We start from the raw sequence: 22,183 nt of genomic DNA, 5'->3' as shown, positions 1-22,183 counted from the left end.
CTTACACAATCTTATCCAATATTCCAAAAGCTGACCGAAACCTACAAAAATAAAAGAAATATTAGAAAATGGTTTATATTAAAAAAATGACAATAGAAGTTTCATAATTATGAAACTTATGATCCGATCGATCCAATATCAATTAAAAATTAGAAAAGTTTTGTAACAAAATGTTACTAAACTCACCAATCTTTAGCTCGGAATCCTGAAGCTTATAAATAAAAGAAATATAGGTGTCAACAATACATTTTCAAAAAAAGAAAATACAAATAAAAATAAATTTCACAAATCTGCGAAACTCACCGTTGACCCAAACTGAAATCCAAAACTTACAGAAAAGAAAAAGGAAACATTAATTAACATTTCCTAAAAAAAAAATTAAAGAAAAGTTTCATGTTATATTATGAAACTTATTCATTTCCCTATAAAAAAAAATCCAAGTACCAAACTGACCTACGAAAGAAAATCCAGAGCTGAAAAGAACCTACAAAAAAAAGAAACATTTAGTTAGAACGTTTCTTAAAAAAAAAAAACAAAAAAAAATGGAAGTTTCATAACAAAATGTACAAAACTTCCCATTTTATAGCCCGTATCCAATTCCATACTCTTGAACCTACAAAAAGAAAAAGGAAACGTTCAGTTAGAACGTTTCTTAAAGATATTATTTTGTGACGAAATGAAACTTAACTTTACGTTACCCTTATCCAGATATTCCGAAACCTAAAAATAAAGAACAAAGGAAACATTAGTAAGTGTTTCCTAATAAAAAACATTTTTAAAAAAAGTTTCATGCAAAATTACCACGTATCTAATACTGGATATTCCCAAACTACAAAAAAGAAAGGAAACGTTCAGTACTTCAGTTAGAAAGTTTCCTAATAAAAAAATTAAAAAAAATATAAGTTTTGTTTTTAACAAAACTTACCAGTTTAAACTCTCAAACTCAACTTCTGAACCTACAAAAAAAAAATAAAGGAACGTTAATAAACATTTCCTAATAAAAATTAAAAAAAATTAATTTTATGATTCAAATCTTCAAAACTTACTATACTATCCAAGATTTGAAGTCGAAAATTCCTACAAAAAAATATCATATAGAAACGTTAGAAATGTTTTCTAATGTTTTTAAAAAAAGAAATTTTTTAAAAAGTTTCGAAGTGTAAAATTACGCTTCGAAACTTACCATTTGCATTTCCCGAAAAACCTACAAAATTATAAAGGAAACATTAAAAACATTCCTTATAAAAAAAAATGAAAAAAATATTTTTATAAATTTTAAAGCAAAACTTACCATTTGCATTTCCCGTTTCCCAAAGAAATATCTACAAAAAATATAAAGGAAACGTTAAACCGTTTCCTTTATAATAAAAAAAATAATAAAACTTTTTCTTAGAAAGTTTCAAAGCAAAACGCTTCAAAACTTACCCTTTGCACTTTTGCACTTTTCCGAAAGACCTACAAAAATTATAAAGGAAACGTTAGAATCGTTTCCTTATAAAAAAAATAAAAAAAATATTTTTATAAGTTTCGAAATTTACCCTTTGCATTTCCCAATTCCCAAAGAAATACCTACAAAAAAAAACAATATAAAGAAAACGTTAAAAACGTTTCCTTATAAAAGAAATTAAAAAAAAAAATTTTTTTTAAAAGTTTCGAAGCAAAATGCTTTGAAACTTACCCTTTCCTCCGTTTTCCAAAAAAAAGACTTACAAAAAGAATTTAAAGAAACGTTAGAAACGTTTCTAAAAAAAAAATTAAAAAATAAATGAAGTTTCACAACGTTTGTTGTGAAACTTACCATAATATTTGAAATCCCATTTAGAAAAAGAAATCCGTGAACCTAAAAAAGAAAGAAAAATGAAACATTAGTCATGTTTCATTAAAATAAATTAAAAAAAAAATTAATTTTACCTGTCCATGAATCATTCAGGAAGCCACGGTCCTAAAAAAAAATAAAAAATCGAAACATTAGATACATTTCGTTAAAAATAAACAAAATCAAAAAAAATTTGAAGGTTTACCTTCAAAATTCCTATCTGTGAGCCATCCAGAAAACTGCGGTCCTAAAAAAAATAAAAAATTGAAACGTTAGATACGTTTTGTAAAAAAACAAACAATTAAAAAAATTTTAAAAAAAAGAAAAAAAAATAGCATTACGAAACGTAAAAAATGTTTCGTTAAAAAAAGAAATAAAAACGTAAATCAGAACGTTAACCAACATTCTGATTAAAAAAAAATGAAAAAATATTACAAAATGTTAAAAAACGTTTCGTAAAAAATAAAATAATCAGAACGTTAGCTAACATTCTGATTAAAAAAAATGAAAGAAAAAAAATTATTAACGAAACGTTAAAAATGTTTTGTTAAAAAAAGAAAAAATAAATGTAAATCGGAACGTTAGCCAACATTCTGATTAAAAAAGAAAAAAAAAATTATTAACAAAATGTTAAAACCGTTTTGTTAAAAAAATGAAATAAAAAATTAATCAAAACATTAGCCAACATTCCGATTAAAAGAAATGAAAAAAAATAATAATTTGGAACGTTTTTCAATGTTCTAATTAAAAAAATGAATAAAAAAAATAATCAGAACGTTAGCCAATGTTCCGATTAAATAAATTTAAAAAAAATTATTTCGAAACGTTAAAAACGTTTCGTTAAAAAAATGAAATAAAAATAATCAGAACGTTAGCCAACGTTCTGATTAAAAGAAATGAAAAAATTATATTACGAAACGTTAAAAATGTTTCGTTAAAAGAAAAAATAAAAAAATTAGAACCAATATTCCGATTAAAGAAAAAATAAAAAAAATATATTTTGAAACATTAAAAACGTTTTGTTAATAATTTTAATGAAAAATTTAAAAAAAAATTATTTCAAAATATTTTTTAACGTTTCGTTAAAAAATGAAAAATAGTTTCACAACATTTTATTGCAAAACTCACCAAACTTTTTTCTGTAAAAGGCTCATATCTCCGGAATTAATGACCTTATATTATGGAATTTATCAACTTATTACATTTTCTGTAAATGGATCAGTGAAGGCTCATTTTTACAGAGTTTTTACAGAAATAACGGATAAAACTTTTATAAAGGAAAGGGGAGAAAGGGAAGAACAAAAGGGAAAAGAATGAAACGAAAGGGAAGAGGAGAAATAAAGAGTAATGGGAAAATGAAAGGAAAAGGAAGAACGAAGGGAAGAACGAAGGGGTAATAGGAAAACAAAAGGGAAGGGAAGAACGAAGAGGAAAAGCAAAAAAAATTAAGCTTTGCTAAAAAAAGCTTAATTTCTTTTTTTGCTATCACAGCAGTAATCTAGTATTACGTAATACACATGATATAGAGTACATTACGGCCATTATAGTATTGCCGAAATGATTTTTTTTTTAAATGCTAATTTTAATAAATGTATATTATACTTAAATTAAATAGTACATTGGTTAGATTGTGAGATATGATATTGTAAGTTGAGGTAACCAGTTTAGTTCCTAAGGTGAGTAAAAATAAATCAATAAATATAATTTAATTAAAATATACATATGTAATCATATATATGCGTAAATATACAGTGCGTTGAACAACAATTGTATAATGTGTTAAACTACACAATTAGAGTTGAATGACACATATATTAACATTATGCGTTAGTATATTCCAGTATATGGGTGTTGATTAATATTGTAAACACTTTGAACAACTAGCTGGTGTTGATCAACACGTATACTGGTATGAATCAACACTTTTCAAACTTGCTGATGTTATATAGTCGTTTATTTTCTAATTCTTTTTCATTATTTTTTAATAATGAAAAAATAACGTTTCTTTTTTCAGGTGTTATTGCTGCGAGAAAATGAGTGCACTTTTTCAAATGTTGTACTATTCTATCTGTTTTATTTGGAAAACAAATTTGTTTTCCTTCCTCTTCTCCTAATACATCAATACAACATTTGCAATTTGCAATACGTTTTAAGGTTACTCTGATTGAGTTTTTCTTTAGTTTTAATAATATAATCATTTAATAATTCTGATATTGGTGGCATTGTAAAAGACGAAAAGTTGTATTGTAGTGTAAAAAAATGATTTTTTAAAAGCTATGAATAAATTATAAAATGTTTTTAATAAAAAAATAAAATGCTGAACTGTTTATCGTAAAAAAGATTTTTTTTTTAAAAAAAAAATAATCGGTAAAAAAAGTTTGATCTTCAGCCACGCGAGTAAGAATGGTCATCGGTCCTACTGGTCCTACTCGTCAGTTCTGGAACTTGTAGGACCGGACTGCGGTCTTGCATTTTTTTATAGTGCAGTAGGACCAGTCCCGAGGACTGACCAGTTCTCATATCAGTCTTCATATAATAATGATTTTTATATTGAATAAATCTATTAATCTAATGAAGGTCTTTATAAAATAATATAAAGACCAACCAATTCAAAACAATGAAAATTACTTCTCCCTACTTGTAGAGTTGCCTGTCAAAACGCCCCAAACGGGATGAATATCCTTTACCATGCATCAATGAACTCCAAAAAAGTGTTTAAGCAGAATATCTCGTCATCCAGTGATCATAAAATGATAAAACCACTACCATTCGAATTGTCTCAACGAGATGTGTCGAATGGTGGCTAAATCATATTTCCAGGATCGATAGATAGCTAGCAATTATTGAATTTGTTATCAAATAGTTTTGCCGATGTAATTTTTTTTTTATCGATTATAAAATAATGATTTTGATACCATTTGACGCGACTCATTGAGATGATTCGAATGGTGATAGTTTCATATTTTTATAATCACTGGATGACGAGATATCACAATTATTATCACTAATACAATAATAGTAAGTGCATGATGCATGTGATGATCATTTGTAAAAAAAAAATTTGTATATTTAAAAACATCCTGATTAGTGTTCATATTTATAAAACAAGGCTATTCCTAATAAAGTTAAGGAAAAAATTTTTTTTATTTGTAAAAAAAAAAGAAAAAAAACTGATCAGTCTTAAAAAGACTACAGTTTTTAAAAAAACTGACGGTCTTATTATATGTGATACAGGACTGAAAGACCGTGGTCCTACACTAAGACGGACCAGTTTGTCTTTTTATGGTGTAAAACTGTAGAACTGCGGTCTTTTAGGACCGATGACCATTTTTACACGTGAGACAATTGGATATTCAGACGCTGGACAGCCGGACAAGAAATTTTTTAAGTGGGACTTGTCCAATGGACAACTAACTGATTGGGACATAGTGGGATACGGACTATTGGACAATGTCCCAGAAAGTCCCAGTCCAAATCATTTAAGCTGGACGTTATCCCACCACATTATCACTGTAGGTGGGTTTTGAAGTAAAACTTCGAAACTTATTTTAAAAGAAATATTTTTTTAATTTTATTTTAATTTTTTTTTATAGATTTCTTTCAGTTCTAAGGCACTTGGATATATAGGTAAGTTTTGAAGTGAAAGAATTGAACCTTTTTTTTAAAAAAAATTACTTTTTTAATTTGTTTTTAAATTTTTTTTCTTTTATTTTGTAGGTTTCAACTTTCAATTCTTGGATTTTGGATAGGTGAGTTTCGAAGCTTTATTTTCTTTTCAAAACTTTAAAATAAATTTTTAATTTTTTTTATTTATTTTTTTATTTTATAAGTATTAGTTGTAATTATATATGAAGTCAAAATTAAAACCCAAAAGTAGAAATATTTCAACTTGGGAAGGTCAAAAGTCGAAATTAAAGTTGAAATGGTCGAAATTACATTATAGTCATGTGATTTTTTATAATTATAATTTAATATAAAATTTTAAACATAAATAACTCCGTCAATATTGATGCTACATATATGAAATACATATCATTAGAATCCTCAATGAGCTGAATCCAACCGTGTAAAGATCATAAAAATCGAATCACTGGATGCGAAGTTCGTTAACTTTGAATTTTAAAATTATTGTTTACTATAAAAATTATAAGACTATTTAATACCAAATTTTAAATGTAAATAACTCTGTCAATATTGATGCTATAAATATGAAATACATATCATTGGAATCCTCTCGATGATGAGCTGAATCCAATCGTGTAAATAAGATTGCCTGCCAAAACTAAAAAGGAAATTCCGAAAGGTTTTGGCCAATCAAATTAAATGCCGAAAATGCCGAAATTAGGCCGAAACTCAGTCTTAATTTTGGCCAAAATTAAAATTCAGCCGAAATTATGACATTGTGTCACGTGACATTACACCAATTTCCAAAAAAAGGAAATTTTGTTTTCCAGTAAAATTGGTGAAATCAGTTTCACAAAGGGTACACGAATTTCCAAAAAAGGAAATTTGTAATGTTGATCATTTTCTGGCCAGAATTACGTCCTAAAAATGGCCAGAATTATACCAATAATTTCGGTCAAATTTCAAACTTTCGGCAATAATTTCGGCATTATAAATTTCAGCAAATTTATTTTTGATTGCCTAAACTTTCGGCTACAAAAAAGTTTTGGCCTTGGCCTAAATTACCTAATTTTGGCAAGCAACCTTACGTGTAAAAATCATAAAAATTGAATCACTGGATGCGGAGTTCGTTAACTTTGAATTTTAATATTATTGTTTACTATAAAATCATATGACTATGACGTCATTTCGACTTTTGGAGGGGCTCAAGTCAAAATCATTTCGACCATTTCGACTATTTCGGAGATCAAAATTAACCAATTTCAATTTCATGTATAGTTGTAATATCCTTAGACTTTGAAAACTTTTTTAATAAAAAACTAATCATTTCTTTCCTTTTTTTGTAGGTTTCCACTTCAAACTTATATTGAACAGATCAGGTAAGTTTCATATTTCAAAATTATTTTTTTTTTCAAAGAAACTTTAACTAATCGTTTCTTCTTTTTTTTGTAGGTTTCCACTTTGAATTTTTGGCTAGGTAAATTTCAAAATATTTTGAAACTAAAATTTTTTTTATTAAAAAATCGGTTTACTAACTGTTTCTTTATTTTTTTTTGTAGATTTTCTTTTGGAATTCTATTGAATAGGTAGGTTTTGAATCTTCAAAACTTTAACCTTTTTTTATTGAAATAATAATGGTTTACTAACCGTTTCTTTATTTTTTTGTAAGTCATAGATAATTTTGGATGAGTAAATGATGGTAGATGATGGGTAGTAAATGATGGATGTAGATGATGGTTGATGATGGTTGACAATAGTTGACAATAAATGGTGAATGGTAAATGGTAAATGGTGGATGGTGGATGGTGGATGGTAGGTGTAAATAGACAGATACTGTAAATATTTGATATTTAATATGATAATTTTTAATGTGTAATTTTAATAAAGCGAAAAAATAAAATATAATTAATTGATTGTTATTGCAAAATTAAAATAAACCAAATACATAAAAATCATTAACAATTAGACAAAATTAGACTCAATTTCACCAACATTCGGCAATTTAAAATTTGGATAAATGACTAACAAAAGGTTGATGAATCGTTTATTTCTGATTTTTTAATGAATTTTTGCCAATTTGTGATTGCCAAGTAGTAGGCAAACTGTGCAAATCGTCCATAATAATTTTAATTAGGGGTTCGATCCTATTTTTTAAAGCTATTCGGATAGAATCCTAATTCCCATCATCATATTCGGTTTATAATTCGGGTTTAGTATAATCCGAAATTTTTAGGATCATCCGTAATTTCAGATTTAATCTGGGTTAATAATAGGATTGCATTCAGATTTTCATCCGGATTTAGATATACTGTACAACTTTATAAAGTAATAACAATTTACAATTAAAACAAATTACAATTTACATTTTACAAATAAAAAAATTAAAAACGTCAACACCATTTAACAATTGACAATTATAAATTGACAATTATGCTTTATGCACGTTTATTTAATATTTATTAAAACTGATATTGTAATTTGACCATTTGAGTTATGATTTGTAAGTTACTACTTACTATTACAGTATTACTGTTTATTCCTCATTCCAGTTGAGTGCGAAAACATTCATAACATTCATATTTCGTTTCAAAAAAAGCATTTTTTCCAACTAGATTTGTATTTAATCGTGTCTCTGCATGCATTTATTAGGTTGCCGGAGCATCTGAAAATAAACATTCGCTAGATACAGAAGTCGCAGGTATTGCTAAATACTTACGAGAAAGTTTGGAAAGATTTGGAAAATTTTGTACACGAGCCTTCTACCATTCCAGTGGATCTTCAGTTTCCATCGCTAATGGCATTGCCAAATATTCTGCAATTTTATCTATTTTAGCAGTGGATTCATCATTTAATACTTGTTGTTTATTCTTATATTTCATTAAACGTAATTGTTGATATTTTTTATATGAATGGGAAGAACCTTCTTCTGGAGAAACTGGTTCTAATTGAATTTCTTCTTGGAAATTTGCAGTTTTATTATTGATTTTATTATATTCATCACGAAGCTTTTGAATAATTTGTTGTCTTTCATCTTCATCCTCCACAAAGTCTAAATTTTTATAATGGGATCCAGAAGTGCCGCCATTAAACCAAGTTCATTAGGAATATTCCAATAAAAAATCAATGCGTTATAAATATTATTTTGAACTTTATTCAAAACTCCAGTTGTATTCAAAGGTTCTTTAATTGATATTTTCTTATTGGTGAAATCACTGATAACTTCTTCATCATTAGTTTCAATTGGAAATGTATTAACTTCTTCATTATCTTCATATGAAAGATTAGTTGTATTATCGGATGGAAAATCTCCAGCTAGATCAAAAATTAACTCTTTAATAGTTGATATCATCCTACTTAAAGTCACGTAAGTTCTACCAGAAAATTTACATGTTTCTTCTTCAAATGGCATTAATAAAGATACTAATTGATCTATTAATTCCCACTCAGAATCTGATAGCATAATTTTTTTGAGCTTTGCACCATTATTCTTTTCTTCTCTAATGGATGAAGTAATTAAATCTGTTTGAAGTTGAATAGTAGCGTCTTTAAAAAAATAAATACGATCCCAAGCATAGTATGTAGAATTCCAACGGGTTGGAACATCTTATATAAGGTGTAAAACTTCATTGTAGCCAAGTTTTTTTTGAACTGCTGTTAATCGTTCTACTTGCTTTTGAGTTACAAAAAATCTTACTAATCTCCTTACACGTGCCACCAGAACTTCTACTGGAGTTAATCCTTTTATAATTGCAAGCTGTAATGTGTGGGCTGTACATGGTAAGCGTAAAATATCAGAACACCCAGGCTTAATTTTCAAGAAAGGAATTGAATGCTACCATGTTAGCTCCGTTGATCAGTAATGATTGAAGAGATACAATCTTCTAATTTCCAATCTGAAATAATCTTATGTAGGGAATCGGCAATAACGAACTGCTGTATGAGGAGAAGGAATATAGTTGATCACAGCATGCATCTTTAATTTTGAGATCTGGTGTGATCAAGTAGCTAGACCAAAAATCAATTGTTAATGAAATATTCCGTGCTGTTTCATCAAGAAGGTTATGGCAATTTCTTTGATTGTGATTATAACTTTTTCCAATCGTTGTTCGAATTTTTTTTTCTTCTGGTATAGTAATAAATGATGAATCGAAAATATTTATCATTTCTTTGTATGCTTCATTTGTAACAGCAGAGAGCGGCTGATTTGTTCTTAGCATCCACTTAAGCAAACCTTCTTCCCGTTGTTTTTGAATATGTGGAGGGTGGGGCTGAGTACTTTTTACATAATCTGTAATTTTTGTCGTACGCGGCTAAATATTAGATTATTGACATTAGAATTTAAAAATTTTATTTTTTAAGTAAATAGTAATTAAAGCAAAAAATATCTACCTTTTTCTTTTCATTTTCTTGAGAAACGATTTTGTGCACTAAATCCAGATGCTGAATTAGATTTCCTGTTGAACTTCCTGTATTTCGATATGTTTTTTTGCACTAGTTGCCATCATCATCTAAGATTTTGCAAATATGTAATTCATTACCAGTTTTTGGATCAATTATTTTTTCAAAATATTCATTAGTAAAACTGGGGTTTTTCCTTTTTTTCCACTTGGTTGCAGTCTTTTCATTAACTTCAACTTCAGCATCATTTTGGTTATGATTATTATTAAATTCTGTTTCGTTAGAACTGTCTGCCATCAATACAATTTTTCTAAAGTACGAAACTCTATTTTTTTTAAAAAAAAATCTTCGAATATAAGGCATTTTTAACCAATTTATTCAATTATAACATCATTAACGTGTAAAATATACAAATGTGAATGAGTTTTAACAAATTTGATTGCCTTTTAAAGATTTATTAAATTTCATCATCATCATGTTCTTACGAAGGTTTAATAAATTAAAATTTAGCGATAATCCATCCTATTTATAAGGATTAAAATCCGGATCATCTATTATCTTAAATCCGCAGTACAATCGGATTCATCCGTTCAAATTTCTACGGATCAGGATATCTGAAATTATTTGGATTGACGGATTAATCTGGATTAAGTAGATTTAGGATCGAAACCCTAATTTTAACGATTTTTTTGGCAATAATCGGCTGAATTTAGACCAACTTTCATCCAATATTCGTCAATTTGAAATTTAGACGAAATGGACTATTCCATATGTGCCGATTTTTGGAATTAGTCTAAATTAAGATTTTTATAAAAATTTAATATTTTAGTAAGATTAACATTACACAAATCTAAATTAAATATGTGTTACATATTTACGTAACTCAGATTTAATAAAAAATAAAAAAAATTTTTTTAATCAATATTCAAAAATAACGGTAATAACCACTTCTTTTTCCCCATCACTGCCCATTACTTTTCCATCATTTTTCTATTCACTTTTATTAAATATGACAAAAAAGTTTATAAGCAAATATAGCAGTTATTTTTAAGTGGTAAGTAAAAGAAAAAACTTAATATTTTATATACATAGATAAGACATATTTTTTCATAATTTTTAGCTTTAATTTATTGTTTTTTCTTTGTAAAAAATACATGCAAATAAAAAATAATTATGATGTAAAATAGTTGTAAAATGAATAATAAGATATTCTTTTTTTTCAAAATAACTAATTATATATTTGTTTTTTATCTTTTAAAATTATTTTATTAGATTTATTCTACTAAAATCCTTAAATGGCAAATAAAATCTTTTAAATAAAGTAAAAGAATTTGGGATTCTCTTATGAAAGCATTTTTTGGTAAGAAATAAAATTTTCAGATCGGACTTTATGCAGGTGACAAAATCGTGCATTATTATTCCTGGAGATATGCTAACGTCATCATTTTACATTCATTTGAAAGCTGAGAATTTGCTCTATCGTAAGAATCAAAGATCAGGAAAATTGGATCACTGGATGAGGCGTAATTAACGATCAAAGTCAAATCAAATTTAAAAATTAAAAATAAATATATTAGACGTAATTATTCACAATCCAGTGATTCAATTCATTCAATTTTAGGCTTATTAGATAGACCTCAATTTTCTCTTTCAAATGAATATAATTTCATTCGTGTAGCTTGCATCTACAGGTATTTAATAAATTTTTTTATATCAGATTTTATCAAACTTATAAAATTTTATATTAATAATATAATTGATGATTCCTAAACATCTACATATATTAAACGAATTATTTTAAATTTATTTTAAAGATAAAAGTTGGCATCACCTTAGGGAGCAAAGATCATTCAAATTGAATCACTACATGTAAAGTAATTAATGATCAAATTTAGATAAAATTCAATAAATATACTGAACGTAATTACTGAACAACTAGTGATTCAATTCACTTGATTTTAGATTCATTAGATAGATCTCGATTTTCTCTTTCAAATGAATGTAAATTTATTTGTATAGCTTATTTCTACGAAGAATTATCAATGATTTTGTCATGAGAGTTATATTTGATCTTTTAAATTTTAATGATATCTTATATTAAAAAAAAATTAAAAATTATATAATTAATTGGTTTTTTTTGCATTATCTAGTATAAATTTATTATTCTTATATAAATGATAATTTATATTTGCTTTAATAAAATTATTTTTGTGTAAAAAAATTAGATTCCAAGGATCAGCCCATATGCTAACCAGTGTAGATAACAGAGGTCATAAAAAGGTTCCACAAGGTAAAGAAAACTGAGTTAGTACAAAAAAATTGAGGTTTTTCCAAAGTTTCCAGCTCATTTGAATACATGTATAGTTGGATGCAGATCATGCCTTGGAGATTGGAAAGAGAGAGATCACGTGATACCCAATTGTAAAAAGAAAAATAATGAATTGAACAAAGAATGGGAACAAAGCGAATGGTAAGGCTTCAAATCAATAGTAGTAGAACAATTTTCAGTACCCAAGTATCTTTGAAGGTAAGATATAGCATATTTGGCAAAATTCCTAAAATTGGAATGAGTAAATATTTTTTGCCAAGAAGCGACATGCGAAGAAAGGAAGCAACAAAATGCTTGTTGTATACATGCTGCCCAAATTATTTGGGATGCTATAATTATAATTTGGGATGTCATAATTCATTCAATTTATATATAATTTACTATGTAAAGTGCCAAAATAATTTGGGATGTCATAATTGAATTTGGGATTTTACTTATAATTACGGCAGCCCAAAATAATTTGGATGGCATGTATAGCTTGTTGAATAGAAAAAGGCAATTTCAAAAATAGTAATGTCAAAGGAGTAGTAGAAACTAGGCCTGCTTTCTGTCTAATGACTAAAAGTATAGGAAAAACTATTAAAAGTGAAAAGATAGGTAATATGTTGAGCAACTAATTTCTTAGGTCCAAAAAGAGCAGCCATATTTTTGACTATAGAATGGACTTGTTTAAGAACAAATTGGAAAGAGGCTGAAAGTATACATGCTGCCCAAATTATTTGGGATGCTATAATTATAATTTGGGATGTCGTAATTCATTCAATTTATATATAATTTACTATGTAAAGTGCCAAAATAATTTGGGATGTCATAATTGAATTTGGGATTTTACTTATAATTACGGCAGCCCAAAATAATTTGAATGGTATGTATAGCTGAAAGAGAAAACCAAACTTCAAGAAAACGGAATAGCCAAAGAAGTAAGGGTAAGAGATTTATTGGAAATTAAAGGAAAGAGAAAAAGTTCAAAAGTAACCAGAGAAGATGGCTTTGAAAAAGAAAGCAAAATATATTTGGCTGAATTCACTTGGATATTATTTAAAGTATAAAATTTAGCAATTATAGATAAATAATCTTTAATGCCAGATTTCAAAGAAGCGATCAAGGTATACATAAAACTAAAATTGGTTAATTTTGACCTCTGAAATGGCCCCTCCAAAAGTTGAAATGGTCAAAATTACGTCATAGTCATTTGATTTTATAATAAACAATAATATTAAAATTCAAAGTTAATGAACTCCGCCGCATCCAGTGATTCAATTTTTATGATCTTTACACGGTTGGATTCAGCTCATCGAGAGGATTTCCAATGATATGTATTTCATATTTGTAGCATCAATATTGACAGAGTTACTCACATTTAAAATTTGGCTTATAATTTTTATAGTAAACAATAATATTAAAATTCAAAGTTAACGAACTCCGCATTCAGTAATTCGATTTTTATGATATTTATGCAGTTGGATTCAGCACATCGAGAGGATTCCAATGATATGTATTTTATATCTGTAGCATTAATATTGATGGAGTTATTCACGTTTAAAAATCACATGACTATGATATAATTTTGACTATTTCAATTTTTATTTTGACTTTTGACCTTCCCAAGTTGAAATATTTCTACTTTTGGGCTTTAATTTCAACTTCATATATAGATCAAGGTGGAATCATCCATGAATGTAAGATGAAAAATAGGTAAAGAATGTTGTTCAAATGTAATAGGAGAATAATCCAAAAGAGCAGAAGACTTTAATAAAAAGGGATCAGATGTACACAGTAAGTAAAGGATCTAAATAAATGACTCATAAGAGCGGGAAAATGATTTCTCCTTAGTCGCACTTAGTAATGAGGAGAATTGCCATGACAAGTAATGATTTTGTTATTATGTCTAGCAAACAGGTTAAGAATGAATTGCACTAAAAGTAGCTAATTTAAGCATCTTAAGATTTATAGAATTAAAAGCTTTAGAGATGTCTTGAGAAACGATTCAAAGTTCTTGATCATCAGAAGGATCATATTTATATTGATGGATAACAGCATCAAGTATTTTGATAGGAACATTAGTAAAGCCACCAAGTAATCCAGCAAAGTTACCTCCTTGTAAAACTTTATGATTAGCAAGGATTTGAGAAAGATGAATCGTAACGACCTTAACTACACATTTGCAAACAGTTTCCAATAAAGTAATAGGTCGAGTATTTTTGAGTTGAGCATCAAAATCATGAAGTTTAAGAATATGATAAACCACAGCTTCAATTTTAAAGCATCACTAAATAAATATTTTAACATTTCATAAGATATTTTGGAAAGATCAGAGGCTTTGTTGTTGGGCATGGAATAAATAATGTCAGACCATTCTTATAAAGAAATAGGTGCTAAAATAGGGTCATAAAGGGAAGCTGATACATCAGATAATGAAGTGTAAGCTTTTTGTCAACGAGAAGAAAAAGAAGTGGAGGTAAAATGGCAATAGCAACTTGTTTAATATCTGTTGGATCCATAAGAAAAGTAGGTTTTGAGTCCAAAACAACTAATACTCGATCAAGAATAATAGAATGGTGTTCAACAGAAAGGGCAAAATTAATGAATTTGCCAAGAAAGAAGGAAAAATGTTCATCACATAAAGTGGTATAGTAGTATTCAATTCAAAATATGTTGTGCAAGTTTGGTAAAAAGGTAGGCTGAAACCAGATTTTCTGAGAACGTAGGAAGGATTTAAAACCTGATAGTGGTGAAGTAGAATCCGGACAATTATAATTAAGGTCATATCTTCTATGCTAAAAATTTACCCTCTATTATCTATAATTTTGTTACTTAAAAAGTAATATTTAATAATAGTAATTTTTATTTTTTTGTATATTTCTATGTATACCGATGGTGAAAAAGCGTATATTTTTTTGCCAAATTTTGCCTATGTAACGATACTTATCTCAAATTCTAATCAGTAAATTTATAAGATTTTGGTATCAAAAGATTCTTCTCTTCAAAAGAAACATTTTTTTCTATAGTAAAAAGTAATATTAACTTAATAAAATTACATATTAAAAGAAAAATAAAGTTTAAAACATAGTAAGATATGACCTCAATTATAATTATCCGGGATCCTGATGAAGTAGTATAAACTGGAACCGTATAATCAGAAAGCAAAGTGGAAAGATTTTTTAATTAAACAGGTAAAGCTGACATCATTTGTGAAATTTGAGTAGGGCAACTAGGTCTAGATATAATAAGTCTAAACAAAAACCTATCCAAAAATTTGTTGATAGCGATAAGTTTAGCAAGATCAGAAGAATAAGAGTATCGAATAGGTATTTGAGACATTTTTCTTGGGTAAATGTTCGAATAGCGATGCCAAAAACAATTCGTTCTTACAGGTCGAAAAGTGAAAAATTAGGCGTAATCGATCGCCAATAGGTTACCAATCAGGTAGCTGATTGGTGACCGATGGTGACTGATTAACATTTTTACAAATAACGTCACCAATCAGGCAGTTTACTAACTTTTGATCCAGTGATCAGAAAAGAATAAAATATAGCTCATTGGAATCGTCTCAACAAGATGAATCTAATGGTAGTAAAATCGCATTTTTTAGGATTAATAGTTAATAAAAAATTAAATAAAATATAAATGATATATTTTTATTTTTATATTTTACTTAATATCTCATCAAGTATTAATTCTAGAAATGCGATTTTACTACCATTAGATTCGTCTTGTTAAGACAATTCCAATGAGGCAATGAACTATATTTCATTCTTTTCTAATTACTGGATCAAAAGTTAGCAAACTGCCTGATTGGTGATGGTATTTGGCGAAAATGCTAATCTGTCACCGATTGGTGACTGATTGATGCCTGATTTTTCACTTTTCGACCTGTGTCTGGAGAAATCATTATTAACATATGAGTGATTTATAATGAAAAATTCCTAAAAATGGGCATTAATATCTGAGAAATATTCAGTCCATTGTGCGTCAGAAATGGAATTGTAGGTAAAAATAGTACATCGAGATTTTGCAAAAGTGGTTAAGCAAGAGCTAAAGTCAAAAGTAGTAATCAAAGTTTGGTGGCTGATTCAGAAAAACCAGGAAAAGACCAAATGTAGTCAAGTCAAGAAGATCTATTATCATGAAAGTAAGTACAGTTGTGATTATTAAAAGAAGAGGAATGAGCTTGATGATCAATAAATAACGAGAAGAAAGAAGATGAAGAAGTTTAAAATATCTTGAAGGATAAGAGGAATGGGCAATTTTGTCAATATTAAAGTCTCCTAAAATTACAACATGATAATTATTGGATTAGGCAAAATCATTATATAAAGAAATGACAGAAAATTTTGTTTAATAGAAAAAAAGGTCCAATTTTAATAAACGACCATAAAGGATGGCGAAGTAAAATACCAATGCCATCGTGAGGTCGAGAAGAAGTAGAACAAACCTAATAGAACTGAAAATTATATTGAAAATATTCATTTTTAAAAATAAATTTAACACTGAAGAATTTTAAAATGCCAAAAGAAAAGTAAGAAAAAAATTCAATAAATGCAGTTGTCAAACAGGGAATATAAACCATTAACATTCAATCGTCCAAAATTAAAAAGAGAAGAAATGAGTAAAATTATGTTTTTTGTTGTCCTATTATTATTGCACCATAATAAAAAGGTAGTAGTAAATAAGGTAATAAATCAATTACTGGTTTTTCACATTATTGCAAGCAGCCAAATATTGTTATTGTTACGCTATATCAAGTTTAACTGTTTTAAGTAAGCTCAGTAACTATGGCGAAAAGAAGAACAATTACGCGATGTAATATTAGGATGCCTACAAATCGTAAAGAGAGAATAGAACGGAACTAACTTAAAAAACTATTCTGTATATCAAAAAGACTAAAATCTATAAGGCTGGTTAATGCGGGCTTAAAGGCAGTGATTAGCACGTAAAATAAAGATACTAATAATTCCTCTCAATTCTATTTGTTTCATGATCAGTCTTTGACTAATTTAGTGCAGATTGCAATCTTAGATTTGTATAATCAAAGTGAAGATCAACATCAATCCTACATTTTGGCTTCATAATTTTACATAAATTTTTAATACTTTTTTTTTAAATTAGTAACGCATTTATTAATTATGTTACGCGATTGCAAAATTGTAAGACCACTCTATGATTTTTTAATTTGAAAATTTGACATTTTGAATTTTTCAAAAATTAGTAAAAAAGCAAGTTTAAATACCTATTTTGGTAATAACTTTAACTTATTAAAATTAATAAAGATTTTAAAGTAATTTATTTATATTGAATCATATGATATATTTCTATTTTTATTTAAGGAGTTGAATAAACAGGTTTTTAACTTAATTTTTTACTGGTTTTTAAAAAATTCAAAATATCAAATTTTCAAATTAAAAAATCATAGGGTGGTCTTACAATTTTGCAATTAGCTATAATGATAAAACACATAATTATACAAAACCTAGACAGGAAATTTTATATTACATTATTATAATTTTTTTTCTTTTTAGCTAATTAATCAATAGAATTTAAGAAAAAAGTAAAGTAAAAATCATTAGTAAGGGATCAATTTTCTATGGTAACCTTTATTATAAGTAAGTGGAATTCTGTTGAAAGTCTTATTTAAATGAGATCAGAGTGTTGCTTCATTATTAAAAACCATTTTAAAGTAATAAATTTTTTTTCTGCTAAAAAATAGATATAATGATTAATGAAAAAAGTTTATTCACTAACTCTTTTTTACCTTAAATTTATTTTGTTAATCCTTATAGTTTTTATTGCACATAATTGATCTTGTAGATTACCAAAAAAACAAAGATTGAAAGAAGGGGTTTTCCTTTAAGAAAATAATGTTATAAATAGCATTTATTTTCATAGTTTTAAAATTTACCTAGTAGTTTAGTATTTAATAATGTTAATTTTATTATATTTAATTATTATATATTAATTGAATTAATAAAGTATTAAATATGCTGCAGTAAAAAAAAAAAATTAACTTTAATAATATTCTAAAAATAATATATAAAATAATAAAAATAAGTAAATGCTAGATAATTATATAAAAACCTTACTGTAAAATTTAAAATATAAATAATTTATAAAAAATTGTAAACTTTTATAAATAAATTAATAAAATATAATAACTTTTAATATATATTTATTGGAAATATTTGCAGATCTAATAGGATGTTTTTCTTAGAAATATTTTATATTTAATTTTTTATAATTCCCTATAAAAGTAAAATTAATTGCTTTATGAATTACTTTTTAACATATATGTATTAATCAATCAAATATTTTTATTATAATAAATCAATTAATTAAATTTTTTTATTAATAACTAATAAATTCAGTTATATAATATAAGAATTGATTATTATTTCTTATTAAAATAAAAAATTATATATAAAATACATATATATAAGAATTAAAAGATTCATGGTTATTGGCTTTTATTATATTTATTTGTCCCTACGTTACTCATTGATTTACAAATGTACTTCGTAAACTCGTACATTTGCTAAAATAAATGTATAAAAAAAAACAGGTAGGATTCTGGCCAGCACTATAAATTTGGCCTGGATTACTATATAGTCACATGAATGCTATTATATAACTGATATATATGGGCTGGTTAAGTTCGGTTCGGGATGCGTTATATAGTGTTTTATTATATAAAAGTTTGTTATATCCAATGAAATTATTCCGGTTCGGTATTAACAAAAGTTTCGGTACAAACAGCAGTATCATTATTAAATCCTTGTAGTATTGTGCAGTAACCGTGAGGTACTAGGTAATTTTTAAATCAAATATTAAACAGTGCCTATACGACATTTATTATAGGTTTATACCAATACAAATAAAATATAAAATTTTTTTTGACTCCCGGTATATCAGTAATATTATTACGGTACTTAATAGTATCTACAACAGTGGCTTGTTACTGTAGCTACACAAAATTTTCCTGATAAATTTCTATATTCATCAAAAAAGTAAAGTTAGTTCTTTTAGTTAACTTGTATAAAATTATATCAGATATGACGATTATAACGGAATAAATAACTGACGAAACACTAGGTAATATCACATCATGAGATAATATTTGTTCTCGCTAAATTTTAACCCATCGGTATTATGTATACATCGATGGAATTACTCCACCGGTATAATCTACAAAATCCATCGATGTATACGGGCAAAGATAGCCAGAATTATAGCTTGTTATTCCATGAATATCTAATAAACTACATATACACCGAAGCTCCCCTCCCTTCGAGGGAAGCAGGACATGGGTGAATATTTTAGTTATTCATTGATATCCATGGAATAACAAGTATTATAATAGACCGGAGCTGAAATTGGACATTCAAGGTTAGTAAATAGTTGAAAATGCAAATGTTAATTAAATGAATATATATATAATTTCTTTTATTATATTACTGCGCTAAAACTAAAACCGACAATCTAAAGTGTGGTTTGTATTTCCAGTCTTTAAGAAATCAAGATCCAGGTTCCAGGTTTCTCTCGTAGATCTAAGATTTGTAAATCGGATCTACGTAGTACTAGGGAAGAAAATTTTCCGATAATTATCAAATGAATTAATGAATTACATGAATTAGAAAAAAAAAACACAAATCACGTGAAAATGATAAATTAACATACCGTTTTTTACAAAATATTATTAATTATGAATTAAAAGAATTAATAATAATAATAATAATAATAAAAAGGAATAAAATTTTCCAAAACTCGATACATTTTTTTTGTTTATGATTGTTGATCCGATCGGGCATATATATAAGAAAAGTAACATCATAATATAATAATAATCTTAGATGGTGGTTTAACGAAAAAAAAAATTACATACTAAAAATACATAAAAAAAAGGACCAATTCTAGAAAAAATAAGTTCTTTTTTTTTCTAACTCTTTCTTTGTAAAACGAAACGAATTCTAATAATAAATCATGATTTATCTTCGGTTATACAGCTGTATATATATATATGTGAACAATACGAAAAAAAAGTCTATTTTTTTTTTGAAGTTTTTTACGTGCGAACATCATCGGATAAAAAAAAATGGGAAAAAAAAAAGAAAAATAAGAAAAGAGAAGCAATAACCGCAAGGTTTGCGAATAAACAATCATGATCGAAAAAAGAAATTCGCTTTAAAGAAAAAAGAAAAAAAGTATTTTGAATTACGAAGGAACAAAATAATAGCAACACCACATATAAATCTTTTCTTTTCCTTAAAAGAGAATTTTGATCGAAGGTAATATAAATAAAATAAAGGGAACAGAATAGTATTATAATATCTAAAACCTAACTTTAAAATAAATTTTCACGGAAAAAGATAACCTTTTTTTTTAATTCATTTATATACATTAAAAATACGTATGCGGATATATAAGATGTAAGAGGATTTCATGATGCGGACTTTTAATGGGTTAAAGGGAATGAATAATACGAAAATTCAATGGAAATCACGCGATTTGATTAAAATGTCGAAAGCGAAAAAAAAAAAAATTTAATAATAGTTCCAGACTATTATTACTATTAAACTAAATGAGTGTAGTCATGATTCCATATGAATTTGATAAAAAAATGAGATCAAAAGCTTCTTTATTTGACCCAAAAAAAAAAGAAAAATCCCAATTACCACTTTCTTTTAAAACAAAATGAGTTCCAAATAAAAAAATATATAATTAATTGTGCTACAATATCATAATAAAAACGGCGATTATAAATAAAAACTTTAATACGATTATATTAACTCGTAATACAAATAATGCGATAAAAATTTAAATCTGACAAGTTTTGTTTTTTTTTCTACGCGTTAATTTATTATATATGCTCACATTTAATGCAGGTCTCTTATTTGATTGGAAGAAAAAATTTTTTTTTTTTTTTTTTTTTCAAAAATCCTTATTATTTTATTGTTAGAAATTATAATAATGATATATTGTACTCATATTGTTCTATAACTACTCTTGTTATTTGTTTTGATTCTCTAATGCAATAACTTCACATCTCATTGTGTGTCAAACGACGAATTGTGAGAGGTTTACAGAGATTTGAAAAAATATAAGATAATTCTCCGAATTTATTGTTGTTTGTTATTCATTATCTAATTAATTCAAAAAATATCAATCTTATCTTTTTTAGGTTCAGTTAATAATAAAGTTAAGATTTCATACAATATTATAATTATATAAAAGGATGATGGTCCCTTAACCAAGGGCGGTTTAATTCCTCAAATAATTTAATTAAAACTTTATTTAATTCGAAATTTCTGCAATTCTTGTCAGTTTGCTGTACGCCTTATCTTTAAAAATTGTAATTCCCCTCTATCACTTTTACGCCAGTTGAGGATCGCATGACTTTAATTGATGCATACCACTTAAATCGGTAAATCATAAATATTTCATTGACAATATTTCTATTGTAACCATATCTACTTTATATGGTTTTACCGATATGAAAAAAAAAATAACGATATGTACGTAAATCGCGTATGTCATTTATCGGCAATGTATGTATGTTATGTACTGTACTTTATTATAATAAAAAAAAAAAATTGATATTACATAATTCATTGTACAATAAATTACAATATCCCCAGTTTATAATTTATTCGTGGGGTGGGAATAATTTTAATTCGACAGTTTCTATATTTTAACTTGATTTCATTATAAAGTTCCGAAGTTTCCCGTGTTTTCCCACTACAGAAAAATTCGGAATCTTCCTTTTTATTGTTAAAGTTAAGGTTCACTTTTCCTGCAAGAAATATTCGTTCTTTATTGATTTTGGCGTTCTAAAGTTTTCTTATTATGTAAGTAAAATTCGGAATGTTCGTGAAAAAAAATTCGTAGTACTGAAACTTAATAATAATCAACTTTCTCGAATTAACCAATTTTGAACGTGGCAAAATCCATTGGTTTAATTATAAAATTTTCATTTATTTAAAAATTAACTATTCCAGTAAGTAATAAATCTATTTACGTAAAGA

At 26.6% G+C, this 22,183-nt stretch overlaps 2 protein-coding genes across 2 annotated transcripts; one reads left to right on the top strand and one right to left on the bottom strand.

Moving 5' to 3' along the window:
• Positions 1 to 580: 580 nt before the first annotated feature.
• On the bottom strand, positions 581 to 1,818 carry OCT59_014534 (uncharacterized protein; the record flags this gene model as incomplete). The annotated part of the gene is made up of 9 exons (XM_066150089.1): positions 581 to 613; positions 694 to 720; positions 802 to 829; positions 926 to 956; positions 1,184 to 1,204; positions 1,292 to 1,322; positions 1,426 to 1,455; positions 1,539 to 1,569; positions 1,799 to 1,818. 9 exons carry the CDS (start codon positions 1,816 to 1,818, stop codon positions 581 to 583), a joined length of 252 nt encoding a protein of 83 aa, XP_066002295.1.
• Positions 1,819 to 5,136: 3,318 nt separating this feature from the next.
• Positions 5,137 to 5,565, top strand: OCT59_014533 (uncharacterized protein; the record flags this gene model as incomplete). The annotated part of the gene is made up of 3 exons (XM_066150088.1): positions 5,137 to 5,328; positions 5,410 to 5,443; positions 5,534 to 5,565. 3 exons carry the CDS (start codon positions 5,137 to 5,139, stop codon positions 5,563 to 5,565), a joined length of 258 nt encoding a protein of 85 aa, XP_066002294.1.
• Between the last annotated feature and the right edge of the window lie 16,618 nt (positions 5,566 to 22,183).

The sequence above is a fragment of the Rhizophagus irregularis genome, chromosome 22, assembly GCF_026210795.1.
Source record: "Rhizophagus irregularis chromosome 22, complete sequence".
Lineage (NCBI taxonomy): Eukaryota > Fungi > Glomeromycota > Glomeromycetes > Glomerales > Glomeraceae > Rhizophagus > Rhizophagus irregularis.
Note: the sequence above shows the minus strand (reverse complement) of the source record. Positions and strands in the feature narration are given on the sequence as shown.